Raw genomic sequence first — 21,438 nt, forward strand, 5'->3', positions numbered from 1 at the left:
CCTTTTCCCATATCTGCATCTTTTCAGTGGAGACGTTAAGGCAATTTGCTCAAAGTAACAGAAAGTTGGAGAGCCAGGATCTGAATTTTGGACCCAAATCCTAAGTTACACTTTTGGAAAATGTCTTCAACACTTTTTATAATTTTAATTCGTGTTTTGCTTTGGTAATTTATTCACATACCATACAACTCAACCATTTAAAGTATACAATTCAATTATCTTTAGCATATTCACAGTTGTACAACCATCACCACAAGCAATCTTAGAACATTTCCATCACCCATATGCAGGTCAGGAAGCAACTGTTAGAACTGGACATGGAACAACAGACTGGTTCCAAATAGGAAAAGGAGTACGTTAAGCCTGTATACTGTCACCCTGCTTATTTAACTTATATGCAGAGTACATCATGAGAAATGCTGGACTTTGCAAAGGAGCAAAATGGCTGTCTGGGGAGGCCTTACAAATAGCTGTGAAAAGAAGAGAGGCGAAAAGCAAAGGAGAAAAGGAAAGATATAAGCATCTGAATGCAGAGTTCCAAAGAATAGCAAGAAGAGATAAGAAAGCCTTCTTCAGTGATCAATGCAAAGAAATAGAGGAAAAGAACAGAATGGGAAAGACTAGAGATCTCTTCAAGAAAATTAGAGATACCAAGGGAACATTTCATGCAAAAATGGGCTCAATAAAGGACAACAATGGTATGGACCTAACAGAAGCAGAAGATATTAAGAAGAGGTGGCAACAATACATAGAAGAACTGTACAAAAAAGATCTTCACGACCCAGATAGTCATGATGATGTGATCACTAATCTAGAACCAGACATCTTGGAATGTGAAGTCAAGTGGGCCTTAGAAAGCATCACTATGAACAAAGCTAGTGGAGGTGATGGAATTCCAGTGGAGCTGTTTCAAATCCTGAAAGATGATGCTGTGAAAGTGCTGCACTCAATATGCCAGCAAATGTGGAAAACTCAGCAGTGGCCACAGGACTGGAAAAGGTAAGTTTTCATTCCAATCCCAAAGAAAGGCAATGCCAAAGAATGCTCAAACTACCGCACAATTGCACTCATCACATGCTAGTAAAGTAATGCTCAAAATTCTCCAAGCCATGCTTCAGCAATACGTGAACCGCAAACTCCCTGATGTTCAAGCTGGTTTTCAAAAAGGCAGAGGAACCAGAGATCAAATGGCCAACATCCGCTGGATCAAGGAAAAAGCAAGAGAGTTCCAGAAAAACATCTATTTCTGCTTTATTGACTATGCCAAAGCCTTTGACTGTGTGGATCACAATAAACTATGGAAAATTCTGAAAGAGATGGGAATACCAGACCACCTGACCTGCCTCTCGAGAAATCTGTATGCAGGTCAGGAAGCAACAGTTAGAACTGGACATGGAACAACAGCCTGGTTCCAAATAGGAAAACGAGTACGTCAAGGCTGTATATTGTCACCCTGCTTATTTAACTTATATGCAGAGTACATCATGAGAAATGCTGGACTGGAAGAAACACAAGCTGAAATCAAGATTGCTGGGAGAAATATCAATCACCTCAGATATGCACCACCCTTATGGCAGAAACTGACAAAGAACTAAAGAGCTTCTTGATGAAAGTGAAAGAGGAGAGTGAAAAAGTTGGCTTAAAGCTCAACATTCAGAAAACAAAGATCATGGCATCTGGTCCCATCACTTCATGGGAAATAGATGGGGAAACAGTAGAAACAGTGTCAGACTTTACCTTTTTGGGCTCCGAAATCACTGCAGATGGTGACTGCAGCCATGAAATTAAAAGACGCTTACTCCTTGGAAGAAAAGTTATGACCAACTTAGATAGTATATTCAAAAGCAGAGACATTACTTTGCCGACTAAGGTCCATCTAGTCAAGGCTATGGTTTTTCCAGTGGTCATGTATGGATGTGAGAGTTGGACTGTGAAGAAGGCTGAGCGCCGAAGAATGGATGTTTTTGAACTGTGGTGTTGGAGAAGAGTCTTGAGAGTCCCTTGGACTGCAAGGAGATCCAACCAGTCCATTCTGAAGATCAACCCTGGGTGTTCTTTGGAAAGAATGATGCTAAAGCTGAAGCTCCAGTACTTTGTCTACCTCATGCGAAGAGTTGACTCATTGGAAAAGACTCTGATGCTGGGAGAGATTGGGGGCAGGAGGTGAAGGGGATGACCAAGGATGAGATGGCTGGATGGCATCACGGACTCAATGGATGTGAGTCTGAGTGAACTCTGGGAGATGGTGATGGACAGGGAGGCCCAGCATGCTGCGATTCATGGGGTCCCACAGAGTCGGACACGACTAAGTGACTGAACTGAACTGAACTACTCCTTGGAAGGAAAGTTATGACCAACCTAGACAGCATATTGAAAAGCAGAGACATTACCTTGTCAACAAGTGTCCGTGTAGTCAAGACTGTGGTTTTTCCTGTGGTCATGTATGGATGTGAGAGTTGGACTGTGAAGAAAGCTATGCGCCAAGGAATTGAGACTTTTGAACTGTGGTGTTGGAGAAGTATCTTGAGAGTCCCTTGGACTGCAAGGAGATCCAACCAGTCCATTCTGAAGGAGATCAGCCCTGGGATTTCTTTGGAAGGAATGATGCTAAAGCTGAAACTCCAGTACTTTGGCCACCTCATGTGAAAGTTGACTCATTGGAAAAGACTCTGATGCTGGGAGGGATTGGAGGCAGGAGGAGAAGGGGACGACAGAGGATGAGATGGCTGGATGGCATCACTGACTCGATGGACGTGAGTCTGAGTGAACTCCAGGAGTTGGTGATGAACAGGGAGGCCTGGCGTGCTGCAATTCATGGGGTCACAAGAAGTCGGACACGACTGAGAGACTGAACTGACTGACTGATCACCCATAAAGAAACCATGTGCCCTCTATCTATCACCCTCCTATTCCTCCAACCTCTCCTGTGCCCTAAGCAGCCAGTAATCTGCTTTTGTCTTTATAGATTTGGCTTCTCTGAATATTTCACATAAATGAAACCACATAATATGTGGCTGGCTTCTCTCACTTAGCACATTTTCAAGCCTCATTCATGTTGTAGCCTGTATCAGTACTTCATTCCTCTTTATGGCTAAAGAGTATTCTGTTGTTTTAAGAATGGAACTGTGCTCCCTCAAATCCATATGTTGAAATCCTATCCCCTAAAACTTCAGAGTGTGGCTTTATTTGGAAGTAGGATCATTGCAGATATAATTAGCCAAGATGAGGTGGTATGGAGCAGGTGGGTCCATATATCCAGTATGATCAATGTCCTTATAACAAGGAGACATTTGGACACAGAGACATGCACACAGGATGAATACCATGTGAACACGAAGAGAAAGAGAGATGAGTCAGCTCGTACAACCCAGGGAACACCCGAGATTGCCAGCAACCCACCAGAAGCTAGGAGACAAGCACATCTCCCTCCCAGATGTCAGAAGGTATCAGTCCTACCACAACTTTGATCTTGGACTCTAGCCTCCAGGAGTGTGAGATGATAAATTTCTGTTTCATCCGCCCAGTTTGTGGTTCCTTGTTGCAGAAGCCCTAGCGATCTAATACACATTATATGAATTGACCACATTTTGTTTATCCATGCATCAGTTGTCAGACATTTGAGTTATTTCTACTTTCTGGTTATTATAAATAACCAGGTAAACATGTGTGGACAAGTTTTTGTGCCATTGTTTCTTTTGGGTATATATCTAGATTTGGAATTGCTAGGTCATTTGATAATTGTGTTTAAACTTTTGAGGACTTTTTTCCGTAGTGACTGCACCATTTTACATTCCCACCTGCAGTGTATGAAGGTTTCAGTTTTCTCAGTATGTTCGCCAACACTTGTTATTATCTGTCTTTTTTTATTATAGCCACCCTGGTAGGTTGGAAATAAATTATACTTTGGTTTTGATTTCCATTGCTCTGATAACTATAATGTCGAGCATCTTTTCATGTGCTTCTTGGCCATTTGTAGATCTGTTTTAGAGAAATAATCTATTCAGATCCTTTGCTCATTTTTAAAACTAGGTTGTCGTCTCATTATTGAGTTGTAGGAGCTTTATATTCTACATTCTAGATACAAAGCCTTTATCAGATGTCTACTTGCAAATACTCTTCCACAACTTGTGGATTTTCTCCAGTTTCTTGATGTGCCTTTGAAATACAAAATTTTTAAATTTTGATGAAGCCTAATTTATCCATTGTTAATTAGGGTTTCAGCCCCCTGCTTTGCTGCTACACCCACCTACAATCATTTTTCCAAGAGCAGTCAGTGATCTTTTCCGTTTTTAAGTATAAAGAAAAGCCTGCCATCCTTTTTGTGCAGGAAAATCTCCAGGATTCTGAGGCTTCACGTGATCTGCCCCCATCCTCCTCCTTCATCACTTCACGTCCTCTCTCTCTCTCTCTCTTTTTTGATACTGTTTTGCTCACAACAACCCAGATGCTCTGTCCTTTTTTCTCTAAATGTCTATCCAGTTCACTCTGCCTTTGTAAAAGGCTCCCCTGCTCCTTCTTTTCATTCTGGGCTCAGCTCAACTGTTCCTTTCTCCAAGAAGTCTTTCGTGATTGCCCTCCCTAATGTCGCCACCCCTCACCCATGCCGGATACTCTTTACTACCTCATCCTGTCCATGTGTGTCAATGGGACTCCCATGAAATTATTTTATTTATGTATTTACTTACTATCTCCCCTTTCCTGCTAGAATCTAAGTATGATAACAGCAGCAACCTTTTCTGGCTTATTCGCAACTACATCCTAGTTTGGGGGACGGTGTTTAGTCTACGGTAGATAGTAAGTACTTGGAGAAGGAAATGGCAACCCACTCCATTATTCTTGCCCGAAGAATCCCAGGGACAGAGGAGCCTGGTGGGCGGCCGTCTATGGGGCTGCACAGAGTTGGACACGACTGAAGTGACTTAGCAGCAGATAGTAAGTACTAGCTGAATTACTGAGCAATGGAGTACAACAGCAAGTAGACAGAATGGATGACAGCATGGCTTTTCAGTACTGAAAGTAACCTTCATGAATCTCAGCATTAGAAAGAACCTAAGCCTTTAGGTCTTATCAAGTCCCGTGGGCACGGTATAGTTTACATATTTTGGAATACTGGGCTTCTGACAGGATGGGAAAGCCAGGTTCCTGCTTGTGGTGTATGCATTGTTTGTGTATGCTAGACCACGGCTCCTCAAATTTTAAACAAATGATTTGCGGGTACTGTGAAAGTTCAAACTCTGACTCAGTAGGTCTGAGACTCTGCACTTCTACCAAACTCCCAGCTGATGCTGATGCTGCCAGTTAGGGGACCACACTTTGAGAGGTAAGGGTTGAGGGGACAGAGTGCCTTGGTTTACGTGGGGCGAGGTCACCCCACCACCAGGTGGAAACCAGCCATGCAGTAGGTCTTCTGGTATTGATATCAAGGGAGGAAGACCGAACAAGTCCATTTCTGAAGAAGTCAGGTCATCAAGCAAACTGCCCCCCACCCCCAAGTCTTGACTTCCCTCTGCGACTGTATGTTTACCAGGATACTCTAGCCAACAGAGAAGGAAAAACCCAGGAGGCTGCCTACATCTTCATCTCTCAAACCTACAGATTTTCCTTGAATTCACATGTCTTCTCTCATTTTGTGTATTAGAAGAGAAGCACATCCAAGCAATTCAATTTGTGTTTATTAGGCACCTACTGTGTGCATGTTCTGTGTTTTGGGGCAAAGATAAATCAAGCCTGGCCCCTTCACCCCCAGGAGCCTAGCCTCTGAAGGCAGTGAGATGAGAAACAAATGCTCTGGTCATGCTATAACGTGGAACTTCCTGTCATGGAAGTATCCAGTTCTCTGGGGGAGGTGAAGCACTTTTTCTTTCCAGGGTGAAGTTAAGGGTCATCAGTGGAATGAAACGAGAGCCCGCATCTTGTCTGGCTAACGCAGTTGCTCCACACGCCAATGAGAGGAGAGAGGGTGGCGGGGAGCACAGGAGAGGAAGGACTGGAGACCTCCGGGTATTAGGATGCGGCATCAGGCACTTCGTTTCACTTCCGAGCAAGAGCATCAGGCCCACGTCTAAAGCACAGTGGAAGCATAGGGGAGACGGCTGACCCTGCCTGGAATGTTCAAAAGAGACTTCATGGAGGCGAGGTTTGCCTTTGACCCTGAAAGGTGGCCAGAGGTGTGTCAGATGGACAGATGAGGGCTCCAAGCCAAGTGGCTTGCAGGTGAGGGAACAGTTAATGTTAAGTGAACAGTGAGTTAGGTGTGGCCTGAGGTGGCTGCGGTTGCAGGGTGCTGAGAACCTGGGGAGGCGGGTGGGGAGGGGATGAGGCTGGAGCAGAGAGTAAGCTATGAGAGGCCTTGCTAACCGAGTTAGCACTTGGCCTTCTAGGAAGCAGGTTAGAGGCAGAGAACTGTGTTAATTCACCTCATAAAAGGACTCTATGGGCTGAAAAAAATGAGAAGCTTGGTGAGGTTGGAACACGGTCAGCAAACTTCCTCTGTGAAGGGCCAGATAATTACTTAAGCATTTTAGGTAGGTGGGTTGTAGGTGGGTTGCAACGACTCAACTGCACCATCACCCTGGATAATTTGTAACTGAGTGACTGTGGCTGGGTGCCAATAAAACTGTGGTTTTTGTTCAGTCACTCAGTCCTGTCAGACTCTTTGAGACCCCGTGAACTGCAGCATGCCAGGCCTCCCTGTCCCTTACCGTCTCCCAAAGTTTGCCCAAGTTCATGTCCATCGCATCGCTGATGCCATCCAGCCATCTCACCTCATATCATTTTTCATATCATTTTCATGTATTTAAAAAATATTCTTCTCCTGATGTTTTTCAACCATTTAAAAAAATGTCAGTGGCTTCCCTGGTGGCTCAGTGGTAAAAAAAAATCTGCCTGCCAATGCAGGAGACTCGGGTTGTATCCTGATCCAGGAAGATCCCACATGCCGCAGGGCAACAGAGCTTGTGCACCACAACTATTCAGCCTCTGCACTAGAACCCAGAAACCTCAACTCCTGAGTCCACGCACTGCAACTACTGAAGCCCAATCGCTCTAGAGCCTGTACTCTGCAACGAGATGATACTGCAATAAGAAGTCCATGTATCACAACTAGAGAGTAGCCCCCTATTTGCCACCACTAGAGAAAAGTACACGCAGCAAAAAAAGACCCAGCACAGCCAAAAAAAAAAAAAAAAAGTCTTACCAGTCTTTCCTTGGAGACAGTACAAAGTCAGGCTGCAGGCCATCTTTAGCCCCTGGGTAGTCTGCCGACCTGGCTGGGAGAACGTTAACAGTCAAGGGAGTTAGGACGGAGCCTGGGATACATTAAAGGGTTTAAACTTTATCCTGTGGCCAATGGGGAAGCACTGGAGGGCTTTAGAGCTAGGACTATGTACAAATGGACTGCTGGGCCACCTAAGAGGGTGTCCCACAAAACCAAGAATGGGTCTAAATCGTGGGAGAGTGACTGGACTCAAGAAATTATTGCAGGCACTCTTTAATAAAAGTTTTAGCAAAATTTATGTGCATACAGAGAGCTAATTAAAGGGTTTTTTTCTTTGCTTTTTGATTCAAACAGACCACACCCTCTGTTGGCACTGGTTCGTGTTGGCCTAAGTACTTGAAAACAACAAATGGCATTTTCTTAATTACTCTAAGACAATTTCTATGAACACAAGTTGCCTTTGCGTGTATAGTCCAGTTTATTGAGGTTTTGTCCTATGTGGGCTTTATCCTGTTGGCATGACTCAGAGTGGGAAGGTCTCATGTTCTGCCTCTTGGCAGGGAAGAGGCAATTACACTCAGCAGTGGGCTGGTAAATGTTTAACAACCTGCTCTGCAAAAAATATCTGTGTGTGCATACATATGTAAGTTTATTTTCATTTAATTCTACAAAGGATGTATAGCACCCAATTTATAAATAATAATACATTATATAATACTCTTTATTATAAATTCCATTTGTTGTTGCTGTTTAGTTGCTAAGTTGTGTCCAACTCTTCTGTGAAACCACGGATTGTAGCTCCTCTGTTCATGAAATTCTTCAGGCAAAAGTACTGAGTACGTTGCTATTTCCTTTTCCAGGGGATCTTCCTGACCTGGGGATTGAACCTGCATCTCCTGCACTGGCAGGCAGGTTCTTTACCACGAAGTTACCAGGTCATTGAGCTCACTGATTTTCACAGAACACTTCTGTTGATTTTTGCCCAGCTCTTGTATTCAAAGCCAATCGGTGTTTGCAGTTCAACCACGATCTGACAAAATAAGACGATAAATAAGTGCTTGATTATTACCCAGTTTGGCAGAGAAGTTCCTCATGTCATTGACAAATGAGTGTGATTCCAACATGAACGCTGGTTGACATTTTTATGTTAATGGCTAAGATGAAAGTGAAGCCATGAAATGCCTGCTGTGACTTCACTCATCTGTCAATGAGATGAGTGCCCTCTTTGCTGAATCATACGACAGTTTGCAAATACCTGAAGAATATTGCCTCAAATATTTTCACAGCTCATAACGTAAGGGCTACAGACATGACACACTTTTAAGATTACATCTTTTTTTGGGCAAAGTGATGCCACTGAAAGCTGTAAATAAAGGGAGTGACAATTATGCCCTCTATTTCTGAGCTTTGAAATCTGCACTTTTAACATTTCTTGACCCCTTTATTACACTTAGACAATCAGCAAAACAATAAGGTTGTGATTTTTTTTTTTAACATTTGCCAACTGTGGTGCTGTAAACAGTCCCACTGTGGACAATTTCAAACTGACAGAATGTAGTTAGGAAGAGTTGTGTAGTAGTACACCATTATAGTGGTATTTATACCACACAGATACAACCTACAGATTGCAAAACACCTGGAAATTTAACAGTCAGTTCTCTGGAGTCAGCAGGAGCTGCCTGCAGCACAGGAAACGATACTTCATTTATCTAGAACTGATTTTTGCAACGGATAAAGAAGCTATAGTATATGTATACAATGGAATATTACTCAGCCATATAAAGGAACATGTTTGAGTAAGTTCTAGTGAGGTAGATGAACCTAGAGCCTGTTATACAGAGTGAAGTAAGTCAGAAAGGGAAAAACAAATATCATATATTAATGCATATACATGGACTCTAGAAAAATGTACTGACAAACCTCTTTGCAGGGCAGGAATAGAGACTCAAATACAGAACAGTTTTATGGACACAGTGGGGGCAGGAAAGGGTGGCACGAATTGAGAGAGCAGCACTGAAATATATGCATTACCACGTGTAACAGTGGCTGACGTTATTTTTCTGGGCTCCAAAACCACTGTAGGTGGTGACTGCACCCATGAAATTGAAAGACGCTTACTCCTTGGAAGAAAAGTTATGACCAACCTAGATAGCATATTCAAAAGCAGAGACATTACCTTGCCAACAAAGGTCCATCTAGTCAAGGCTATGGTTTTTCCAGTGGTCACGTATGGATGTGAGAGTTGGATTATAAACAAAGCTGAGTGCCGAAGAATTGATGCTTTTGAACTGTGGTGTTGGAGAAGACTCTTGAGAGTCCCTTGGACTGCAAGGAGATCCAACCAGTCCATCCTAAAAGAGATCAGTCCTGGGTGTTCACTGGAAGGACTGATGTTGAAGCTGAAACTCCAATACTTTAGCCACCTGACGCAAAGAGCTGACTCATTTGAAAAGACCCTGATGCCGGGAGGGATTGGGGGCAGGAGGAGAAGGGAACGACAGAGGATGAGATGGTTGGATGGCATCACCGACTCGATGGACATGGGTTTGGGTGGACTCTGGGAGTTGGTGATGGACAGGGAGGCCTGGCGTGCTGCGGTTCAAGGGTTCGCAAAGAGTGGGACACGACTGAATGATTGAACTGAACTGAATGGGAAGTTGCTGTATAACACAGGGAGCTCAACTTGGTGCTCTGTGACAACTTAGAGGGGTGGGATGGGGTTGGAGGTGAAAGGGAGATTCAAGAGGGAGAGAACATATGTATACTTATGGCTGATTCATGTTGATGTTTGGCAGAAACCAGCACAACATGGAAAGCAATTATTTTCCAATAAAACTGAATAAATATAATGAGCTTTATTAAAACAAAACAAAAAAATGAACAGACCTAAAGTATCTTCTGGTGAAGTCAGCTATGAATAAATCAATTTGCCATCTAAATCTACCAGCTTCACAAAATGACAACATTCTCAAAAATTAGCCCCCAACGTCATCTAAAACAGGCCTGTTCTCAACCGAATAGGACCACTGATTAAATTTCCCCAGTAGCAATGTGGCCCTTGTAGCAAGTCCCTCCGGTGCCTAAATTAACACAGAATACAGATGATGGAATCATGAGATGCCTGCTCAGGAAGTAGCCTTTGAAATTAGCTCATCCAGCTTCCTTCATTTTACAAATGGGCTGAGTCCAGGGAGGTTAATTATTATAACTTATTCAAAGTCACAGAGAAGCAAAGCTGACATGAGAACCTAAGTTTGCACTTGTAAAATAGTTTCTGCATGCTGATTTTCCCCCCTCAAGTGCTAAGGTGGGATCACTGTGGTAAGTGTATTCAAATTTCTCTCACTTTGCGGATAAATGGGTCCCTTCAGAAACACTGTTTGAGGGTGAATATTGTTAAGCACGGAAATGAAACTTCCGCTTAAGCTTACATGTTCATATCTCGGGGGTGGGGGGCATTTCTTCTTGTTTTACTACTTAATTACAACTATGTTTACCATAGTTTTTTTAAGACATAGATCTCTCCTTTCCAAGAATAATCATTTACAAATTAATCATTTACAGCAAGTGAACTGGCTAAGTCTTGTGTTAAGTCAGCCAACCCTCAAGCAAATTTCAGAGATAAGAATGTATTTTAAACCTTGATTTCAGAGTGAAAAATTGGGAACTACTAGGGTTAGAAAATTCCTTTGGAAAATGGGCTGTTGGCCAATCTCAAAGGGCTGCTGAAAACTTCATTTTTGAGAGGAGTTTCTTTCCTCTTCATTAGAAATGACGAGTCTGCAACACCATGTCTCTTTTCTTAATAATACAATCCTGCAACCTCTTATCTGAAACCAACCCCTGAGGTGAGATGTGCACAGAATTTGTCAGAGTTTAGAGAGTTAATACAGCACATACACTAGATATTCTAAGTCATGCCCAGTGAGGTCTGGGGCCATCCTCCATAAGCAAGTATATTTATAGTTTGCAGGAAAACATAAATATTCCGATGAAGCAAGACTGTAAATAGTCATGTCAATTTATTTTAGGTCAATTTTACTACTAAAAGTGTTGCTTTTGAACTTTAGATTTTTCAGAGATATTCAGAATTTTAAAGTTCTAGATAAGGGAGAATAGGCCTGTAATGGTTTCCCTGGCATGTTTATCTTTTCTTCACGAATCCAAAGCATGTGTCTATAATGTCTTCTTGATCCACATTCAACTCTTATGTTTTTAGTTTATTGGAAACTACTCATTCTATTAATTTCAGAGACATATTAGCTATGTTTGGTTCTGATCTTGCTTTAATTCTGGCTTTTGTGCTGAGTCTCAGGGACGGCTGGAGGAATGAGCTGCTTGGGTGCTCTATCACGGATATTCTCTGTGTGGTGGCCTTGCAGGATGATTTGCTTTCCACCAGCCTTCTCATCCCTGTGTTTAACACAGTGCACCTCTGCCATTTTATTTTTGGCTTCCCTGGTTTATCAGACAAGAATCCCCCTGCAATGCAAGAGACCTAGATTCGATCCCTGGGTTGAGAAGATCCCCTGGAGGAAGGCAGGGAAACTCACTCCAGTATTCTTGCCTGGAGAATCCCCATGAACAGAGGAGCCTGGCAGGCTACAGTCCACGGGGTCGCAAAGAGTCGGACACGACTGAGTGACTAAGCACAGCACAGCACAGGTTTCTGTACCTGAAAAATACTATAACATTATAAAAAACAAGGACAGTAATTGCACATGAAGAGAGGATAGAGAAGAACACGAAGCTCAACTTGGTCCTTGTAGAAGAAGTTTGGATCACTCTGGTTAATGCCATACTAGTTGTCAAGGAAAAACACTACTTTCTTCTCTTCTTATATCCTTAAATCTGTAGCCTGATAGATACTATTCCTCTAAAAATCAAAACTTACCCAGGATAAGAAAAGCAACACAACTGTAGCTAGAAAGCTACCTAGGAGGGAACAGAATCTTCCTGGTGTAGGAGAGGATGTGTGTGCTCAGTCATGTCTGACTCTTTGTGACCCCATAAACTGTAGCCTGCCAGGCTCCTCTGTTCATGGGATTTCACAGCCAAGAATACTGTAGTGGGCTGCCATTTCCTCCTCCATGGGATCTTCTAGATCCAGGGACTGAACCCACATCTCTTAAGTCTCCTGCATTGGCAGGTAGATTCTTTACCACTGTGCCACCTGGAAAGCCCATAGGAGAGGGTGCATTAATATAAATAATATCTACAGAACCTGAATTGTAGAGAGGAGCAAATAGCAGAAACTACCAAACTTTTTCACCAAAAAGGGTGAAAAAACATAAATAGAAGATAGAAACAGAGATGCTACAGCTTTAAAAACAGTAACTTATTCCCTGGTACAGTTATAAAAGCTATCCACTAATACAGTTATTTCAGAAAAATGAAATTTCATATGAAATGCTACTAAAATACCAAAGGCCATACATAATGTCTGACCCATGCTGCCACCTCATATAGCAAATTCTTACAAGGGAGCTTTAAAAAGATTGTTTGACTGGTCCACTGTCCTACAGTGTCAGGAGACTGCTTTGTCTCAGATATTAAATTTCCAGTGTCTCTCACACTTCCTCCTTTTCCGATGCACAAAAGGTTTTTGTAAAGTTTCTCCTGGTTTTACTACTGGCAGCTACAGAAAGCATACCATATGCTTGGTGTAGTGTTATGGGGTGGGATTTTATTTGACTACTGTCTTCAGATCTTCTGGATTAAAAAAAATTTTTTTTTATTAGAGTATGAAAGTGTTAGTTGCCCAGTTGTGGCTCAGTCCTGTAAACTCTTTTGCGACCCCATGGACTGTAGCCTGCCAGTCTCCTCTGTACAGGGGTTTCTTAAGTCAAGAATACTGGAGTGGGTACCATTTCCTTCTCCAGGGAAATCTTCCCCACCCAGGGATTGAACCCAGGTCTCCTGCAATGCATGCAGATTCTTTACTGTCTGAGCCACCAGGGACGCCTTATTAAAGTATAGTTGACTTAACATGTTGTGTTGCTGCTGCTAAGTCGCTTCAGTCATGTCCAACTCTGTGCGACCCCAGAGACGGCAGCCCACCAGGTTTCCCCATCCCTGGGATTCTCCAGGCAAGAATACTGGAGTGGGTTGCCATTTCCTTCTCCAAAGCATGAAAGTGAAAAGTCAAAGTGAAGTCGCTCAGTCCTGTCTGACTCCTAGCAACCCCATGGACTGCAGCCTACCAGGCTCCTCCGCCCAAGGGATTTTCCAGGCAAGAGTACTGGAGTGGGTTGCCCTGCTATAAGGTAAAGTCAATCAGTTATACATATACATATATCTGCTCTTTTTCAGATTCTATTCCCATATAGGTTATTACAGAGTATTGAAAGTTTCCTGTGGTATATACAGTAGGTTATTAGTTATGTACTTTATATATAGTAGGCTCCTCTGTCCCCATGGAATTTCCCAGGCAAGAATACTGGAGTAGGTTGCCATTTTCTTCACGGATTTTCCTGGCCCAGGGATTGAACCCCAGTCTCCTGCATTGGCAGGCGGTTTCTTTACCACTGAGCCCCACCTGGGAAGCCCATAGAAGTGGTATGCCAGTCTTAATTTACCAATTTATCCACCCCCACCCCCGCCTTTTAAAAGGTGATTACGATTACGATCCTTCCCTTAAGAGTTGTTCAGTGGAAATCTGTACTAATGCAAACTCTACTGGACCAGTTATATATAAGCTTTGCCCTCTCTTGTTGGATGTTCTGACTGAAATCATAAGAAAAAGCTCCTTCTCTTGCTTCTGGCTTACTCCTCACTGGGCCGCTCTACTTCCCCCAGGAGCATCATTTTAGCGTATTCTTACCTGCCTAGAGTGAGTCCTGGCCTAGTACCCCGAAACTATTTCTAACTAACCGAGAACGACCCAGGACGGTAGAAACACGGACCTGGACATTGACCAGGGGTCCTGTTAACCCTCGGAGGAAGCGCCCCGACGTGGATCTGAACCTCCTTACTTGCCTCACAAGGTTGGGAGGACTGAGTGACTCCATGGTCGTTTCTCCTTAGCGTCACCGAACCCCCAAACTGGCTGGCGGGGGGCGCGTCGTCCTGTAGGGGGCGAGCTCCTCCCACACTTTCTCGCGCGCCCGGACGGGCATCCCCGGCGGCTCGGGGGTGGGGGACGGCCAAGAAGGGAATCCACTCCTGGGATCCACTCCCGGGGTGGGGCGGGGACGGGGCAGGGGGAGCCGGTGCACCGGCCGGGAGGTGTCCAGAGCACCCCGCGCACGGGTCCGGGCTCGGGGCGGGAGTGGGGCCCGGGACGCAGAGGTCTGTCCGGCCGGCCCGGCGGGGCGCGCCATGGAAGCTCGGCGCGCGCGGCTGGGCGCCCGAACGCCGAGACAATGCGGCGCGCGGCAGCGGGGGAGCAGCTCGGCGGGCCCGGGGCGCGCGCCGCCTTCCTTCCTGCAGGCTCGGCTTCCCGGCGGCGGCGGCGGCGGCGGCGGCGAGCGCGCGGATTGGCGGCCCGGCCCTCCGCGCCGCCCCGCCCAGCGCCCGGCCGGCCGCCGCCCCCCGGCTCGGGCCCGCCCCTCTCTCCGCTGGAGTCGCTCGGGGCCCGCGGCTGGCTGGCGGGCACTTCCCGCCGGCTGTGCGCCTCCGCTTCGGGGACCGATCGCGAGCGCAGGAGGCGGCGGCGGCAGCGGCGGCGGCGGGCGGACGGACGGACGGGCCGCGCCCGACCTGCGCGGGGCTGCGCGCGCGCGGCCCCTGCTCCCGCCGCCCGGCCCGGCGGGCGGCCCACCCGCGCCCTGCGGCGGCTCGTGCGGCTCCCGCGGCGGCGGCCCGCGCCCCGGCGCCTTCCTTTGTCCACGGGCCGGCCGGCGGCGTCCGGGCGGCCGATCGGAGCCCGCGCAAAGCGGCTGAGGCGGCGGCTGCCCCGCGGCCGGCCGCCCGCCGCGCCGAGGCGATGCCGGACCAGATATCCGTGTCGGAATTCGTGGCCGAGACTCATGAGGACTACAAGGCGCCCACGGCCTCGAGCTTCACCACGCGCACGGCGCAGTGCCGGAACACCGTGGCGGCCATCGAGGAGGTGAGCGGCGCCCGCGGGCCTCGGGGGCGGCCGGGGGCGTCTCCGGCCGCAGGTAGTGCCGCGCCCCGGCGCGCCCCCCACCCAGCCCGCCTCCGCCCGGGCCCGGCTCCGGCATCCCGGGAAAAAGTTTCTTTCCCTCGGAATCCGGACGCGGCCGGGCGATCCCTGCCCGAAACAGAAGCCCTTTGTTCCAGGAGAAGGCTGCTGCTGCCAGGCTACCTTGGGCCTTTTTAAGACCACCCCCCACCCCTTCCCTCCCCAGACCCCCGCGGGGCCCCAGGCCGGACGGTTCACACCCCGCCTCTCCACCCCGCGCCCCGCCAACTTTGGTCGGAGAGTCGGGGCGGTGGTGAGCGGGGAGCCCTCCCTGGCCGTCTCGGAGGGGTCATCGGCTCGCCCGCGGGCCCCCGGCAACCCCCCGTCACCCTCTACCCTCAGCTTGGGGAATTGCCCGGGTGCCCAGCCTGCCCGGCGCAGCGCTCTGTGCCTGGGGCCCTACTCTGCCGGACTCGAGGGCCGGTCCGGGGGACCCGGACTGCCCAGGAAAGGTGTGCGCACCTTTAGCCAGGGAGGCCCGCCCCATCCCTCAGCGCGCCCGGGGAGGAGTGCGGGGAGTCGGGCTTTTGATCCGAAGGCCTTTGCTCCCCTCCTCTCCCCAGCCCCCACCACCCCGGGGTGTGTGTGTCTTACCTGATCGCACCCCCCGGACGCCTCCCTTCCTCATCAGTGTGGAAAAGGCCTGATTTTAGGCAAGGTGCAGAGTCATCGTCTGCTGCTAACTAGGAAGCCCTCCACGTCCTGGGCGAGCGCACTTAGAACCAGCAGGCTTAGATGACGGTCAGAACGGCCTGCTACGAAGAGCAGGGTTTGGGAGGCCAGGGCCCCCGCTGACGGTGGTTTGGGGCTTTTCCTCGCTTCTCTGCCCTCATTTACCCTTACCTGTCAGACGGGACAAGCAGTGCATCCTTTCCAGGGTGGTGATGAGACAACTGTGTGTCAAGTGCTTGGCTTATACTAAATAGGTATATACTAAATAGGTAACTGGTTTACAAGCCCTGTGGTGCCGCTATTGAATCGGTGATCACCTTTTCCGCCGCAATGTCAAGGTACATTCTTGAAATGGGGTATGGTAGGTATTTTAGAAGAGGACTGGGCCCGAGTGAGTGAAGGGAGGTCACCAGAAGAGCTTAATTAAGCGATGGCATTCAGTTTTTTGCCCGTTTGAACAAAGCAGCTGCTGTTAGGAACTGCTTGGGAAAAAATAAATCCAGAATGTTTTCCCTTAATGAAAAAAAATTTCCTTTGTAGGCATTAACGGTCAATAATAGGCTCAATGAAAAGCAGCAGATTCAGCGTTCTGAATGTTTTAAGTGTAGTAACGCATCCGCCCCTCCCTCCTTCCTCGCCGCCCCCCCCCCCCCCACTTTTTTTTTGGTGGAAGAGAGCTTCATGTAAACGTTCTGGAGTGAGCTGTGTGATCCCACATCACTTAATTCTACTCTTATTCGCAAGGCTTCAAAATGATGCCTTCAAATTAGGCTGATGGGGGATGAGCATCATAAGTTTCTTCAGAAGTGCTGGTTGAAAAGCAAGAAAAAAACTTTCGCAGTGTTTTGAAAATACATCATTAATAATGTTTATGGACTGATTGCTACACAAAAGGTAGCTGAGTATGTTTTCAGGGAAGGGAGCTTTTATACACCATGCCGTAAAAAGAATGCTTACTTGTGTTTAAAGTTCTGTTTCTTTTCCTTACTGCAGTTTGTCGGTTAAATATTATTAACACTGGCAGATGTTGGAAAGCTAGGCAAATAGGAGTTGCTATTAAAATTGGCATACCCTTTTCGTGATTAATGTTAGTTTGCGGTGTGTAGTTCCAAAGCTCTTTTAGTGTGCTGGGCAGATTACCCTAGAGCTCAGTTACTGAGTGGATGAAAGAGAGACCGGATTTGGTCATTTTATTACACTGCAGGCTTGCTCCATGTTGTGTCTAAGAACACGAATTGGTTAAAATCTCAAAAAAAGAAAAAAAAGAAACTCATTACAGGTCTGTCTCACTTTAAGCAGATCCTGTACACATACTGAGATGGTGCTACATGTGAGCTTACATTTATGAGAGAACTGAATTGGGAACAGTTTTATTTAACAAGTATGTTTTCATATTTTGATTTTAATGAAGCATGTGCTCTTCTTGCAGACAGTGGTTACTGGGACAGAGTTACTCATTTCACAGAAATAAATATAAAATTTGCAAGTGCATGGTTCTATGTTTAAACAAATGTGTCACGGAATTAGTAAACTAATTTTGAACCGAGTAACCTTTGTGTATCTGTTATTTCCAGGATAGGCTATGTCTGCTAAAAATCATCCTACAACTGAAGTGTACTTTTTCTTTGATATGCACGCCTGTAGCTGGACTACCCTACCTTGTACTATGAACTGTTGTATTTATTTCTCATCCCCACATTACACATGAGGAAGTTGAGGCTTAGAGACGTTAATTTGCTCAAGGTTATAGAGCTAGTAAGTTGAAGAGCTAGAGTTTGAACTTGGCTCCATGTTTTCAGAAATATGCTGTTATTTGTTACTTTCAGTAAGGCTGAATTCTCTAAATGACTCTTGTCAGAATGTCCAAGTTCAATATTTGTTACTTTCAGTAAGGCTGAATTCTCTAAATGACTCTTGTCAGAATGTCCAAGTTCAAACTCCGCCACTGGCCAGTTGTGTGAACTTGGATGAGATACCTAATGTTTTCTCATTTGCCTTGATGTTAGTCTGAATAACAATACCTGTCTGCCTTGGAGAGGTGTGAGGGTTTAATGAGATAGTCCACAACACAGTACCTGGTGTATTACACAGACAACCGGTGTAATACATGCTAACTGCTTTAACAGTTTGTATTATAATTAATCCATAGAACCTGATGGGGATATTTGGCCCCAAGATGAGATTTACATGGGTGGGTTGATGTGGCCTAGGAGAGTAAGGGGAAGGAATGGTTGAATGAGTAAGTGAATGGAAAGCTACTACATGTCTGTTAACCATTGCTTTTTAACTGGTTTGTTGTCTTGGCAGCAGGTCAGCACAGCAGTGTTTTAAAATTTTCACTTGGTGATCTCTTGGTGAAGTAATTGTTTTGCATGGTTTTAGCCAAGTCTGGTGCTTCAACTGGGATCTGCCCTGTGTTTTTGAAAATAATGGAAAAAATCAGTAGTGACTGAATCTGAAAACCCTCCCCTCTACCGTTTGTGGGGGTTTTATTGCTGTCTCACTTTCTTTGAGTCTCTGAGCTCTTTGAAATATTCTCAGAATAGGGAAAAGTTGTACACGTATGTGAAATGTTCATAGTTAGACCCTCCTGGAGCATCAGCCATTCTGTCCTGCTTATTTGGCTTTGTCAGATACATAGTTTTAAAAATAAATTTGCTGTTGACTCGTAAGTATTAAAATTTAATCTGCTTCCTTCCGGGCCATAGTTCTCCACTCTGTTGTCCTTGGTTGCCTTGGAAATCTCATTGCTGTCACAAGCACAAGGTTCTAACTGCAGGGAGAGAAGGAGCATCTGGACTGCCCAGACTCCCGGGGGCCTTGCTATCCTTGGGGCCAGATGCCCCTCCCAGCAGCTATTAGTGGGAACCCGGCCTGTGTACTTTTTTAGGCAAGAGTATGATTCTAAACCTTAGCCCTGTGTGACTTGTTTGAAAAACACCTCTTCCAAATAGCAGATTAATGGATTTTAGATTTATTGCCGGGTTTCCCTGATGTCTCAGATGATAAAGAATCTCCCTGCAATGCAGGAGACCGAGGTTCGATCTCTTGAGTTGGAAAGATCCCCGGAGAAGGGAATGGCTACCCACTCCAGTGTTCTTGCCTGGAGAATCCCACGGACAGAGGAGCCTGGTGGGCTACAGTCCATGGGGGTCGCAGAGTGAAAGGACATCACCTACTTGCCCAGTCCATTCTTAGTTTCAGAAATGAGCTTGTATGGGTCAGTCAGGACCACTGTAAAAAAAATAGACATATATGTTTATTTATGTGGCTGTGTCGGGTCTTACTTGCGGCAGGTGGGATCCTTGCTGTGTCCCTCTGACTCTCCGATTGTATTGCGCTGCCTCCAGAGCCCAGGCGCTCAGTAACTGTGGCTCAGGGTCTTAGTTGCTCCATGGCATGTGGGATCTTTGTTCCCCAGCCAGAGTTCAAACCTGTCTCCCCTGCACTGCGCAGGGCATATTCTTAACCATTGGACCATCAGGGAAGTCCCAGGGCCGCCTTTTTATGCTGTGTTCTGTAATCCAGACATAGGCATCTGGAAATCTTGGAGTGATTTGAGAGAATGATCTCTGCTTACGAGATTCCCATTCTCCGCACACACCCCCCACCCCGCTTCCCCTTCAATTTGTCTCTTTCTTGTGATTAACAGTTAAAGTACTAATGCCTTCCTGGTGGGGTTTCAGGCCCGTCCCTCATTCAGTATTTAGTAAGTGCTGCTCTGTGCCAGGTGATGGGAAGAGAGTTCCCAGGAGGAATGTGTTCTATCTTTGAAGCAGCCTGCAGCTGAGTGGGAGAGACAGCCATGCTATAAACAAATCAATGCAGTAAAATATGGTTAGGCTGTGACCACAGGATTGTCCAAAATCCTGGATGCCCAGGGATGGCAGGGGTCAGGTGTGTCTGGGGCCACGGATAGGAGGGCCTTGGTGATGATGTGGGATCAAGTCTCGAAGTCAAGATAGTCATCTGTGGGTTACCACGTGCTTTAATTACTCAGTTGTCTCAATAGAGCCTTTTGTATTTGTCTCCCCGCCTTAGGTAAATATTGACCCACTCCTGAAGTGATGGCCATCTAGGCCTCTGGTTGGATTTTCATAGCCAATCCACAGAGCACTGCTTAGACCACGAATTTGGAATAAGCCTCGATTCTTAGCCTCCCCATTCCCAGGCCTTGCTGCCTTTCTTCATGGAGCACATGCCTTCTAGATCTGCACTGTCCAGTTTGTTGTTCTTTAGTCGCTCAGTCATGTCCGACTCTCTGTGACCCCATGGACTGCAGCACGTCAGGCTTCCCTGTCCTTCACTATCTCCTTGAGTTTGCTCACACTCATGTCCATTGAGTCAGTGATGCCATCCAACCATCTCACCCTGTGTCATCCCCTGCTCCTCCTGCCCTCAATCTTTCCCAGCATCAGGGTCTTTTCCAGTGAGTCCTTTCTTCACATCAGGTAGCCAAAATATTGGAGCTTCAGCTTCAGCATCAGTCCTTCTGGTGAATATTCAGGGTTGGTTTCCTTGAGAATTGACTGGTTTGATCTCGTTGCAGTCCAAGGGACTCTCAAGAGTCTTCTCCAACACCACCAACACCAGTTCAAAAGCATCAGTTCTTCTGCGCTCAGCTTTCTTTATAGTCCATGACTACTGGAAAAACCATAGCTTTGACTAGACAGACCTTCTTCAGCAAAATGATGTCTCTGGTTTTGAATACACTGTCTAGGTTCGTCATAGCTTTCCTTCCAAGGAGCAAGTGTCTTTTAATTTCATGGCTGCAGTCACCATCCACAGTGATTTTGGAGCCCAACAAAATAAAATCTGTCATTCCTTCCACATTTTCCCCTACTGTTTGCCATGAAGTGATGGGACTAGCGATGGTTAATTTTAGGCAGTATCCAACATGGCACCCTGAAATCAAGCATTCAGCTTCTCCGCTGCCCCAGCCACATTTCAAGTGCCAATTAGCACATGTGCATTGGACAGTGTAGGTTTAGAACATTTTCGTCATCACAGAAAGTTCTGCCAGACAGTGCTTTTTAGATGCTTGCAACTCAGAAGGGTCTACTGACAGCGTTGGCATCACTTAGAAGTTTGTTAGAAACGAGACTGTCAGAGCCCACCTTAGGCCTTGGAATTAGAATCTACGGTTTCCCAAGATCTCCAGGTGCATTCTGTACACATTAAGGATTTGAGAAACGCTGTTCTCACTGTGACTGATGGTAGAATCACTTGCAGGGAAGGAGGAGGTTGTAGAACAGAGAGATGCCTGGCCCACTCCATGAAATCCCAATATTAGTTAGGGTGGGCCCTGAAGCATTGGCATTTTCTAAAGCCACCCCCTAAATGGGGTTGATGATCACTGCAGTAAAGTAATGTAATGCCAGGTAGTGATAAGTTAGACAGG

General features: G+C 46.2%; 1 protein-coding gene across 1 annotated transcript in view; it reads left to right on the plus strand.

The window, feature by feature from the left end:
• Positions 1–15,143: 15,143 nt before the first annotated feature.
• ASAP2 (ArfGAP with SH3 domain, ankyrin repeat and PH domain 2) overlaps positions 15,144–21,438 on the plus strand; it is a 157,732-nt gene continuing 151,437 nt past the window's right edge. The window contains exon 1 of the mRNA XM_068983251.1: positions 15,144–15,269. Within this exon, the coding sequence (XP_068839352.1) occupies positions 15,144–15,269 (126 nt within the window). The remainder of the gene's footprint in view (positions 15,270–21,438) is intronic.

The sequence above is a fragment of the Capricornis sumatraensis genome, chromosome 1 (genome assembly GCF_032405125.1).
Source record: "Capricornis sumatraensis isolate serow.1 chromosome 1, serow.2, whole genome shotgun sequence".
NCBI lineage: Eukaryota > Metazoa > Chordata > Mammalia > Artiodactyla > Bovidae > Capricornis > Capricornis sumatraensis.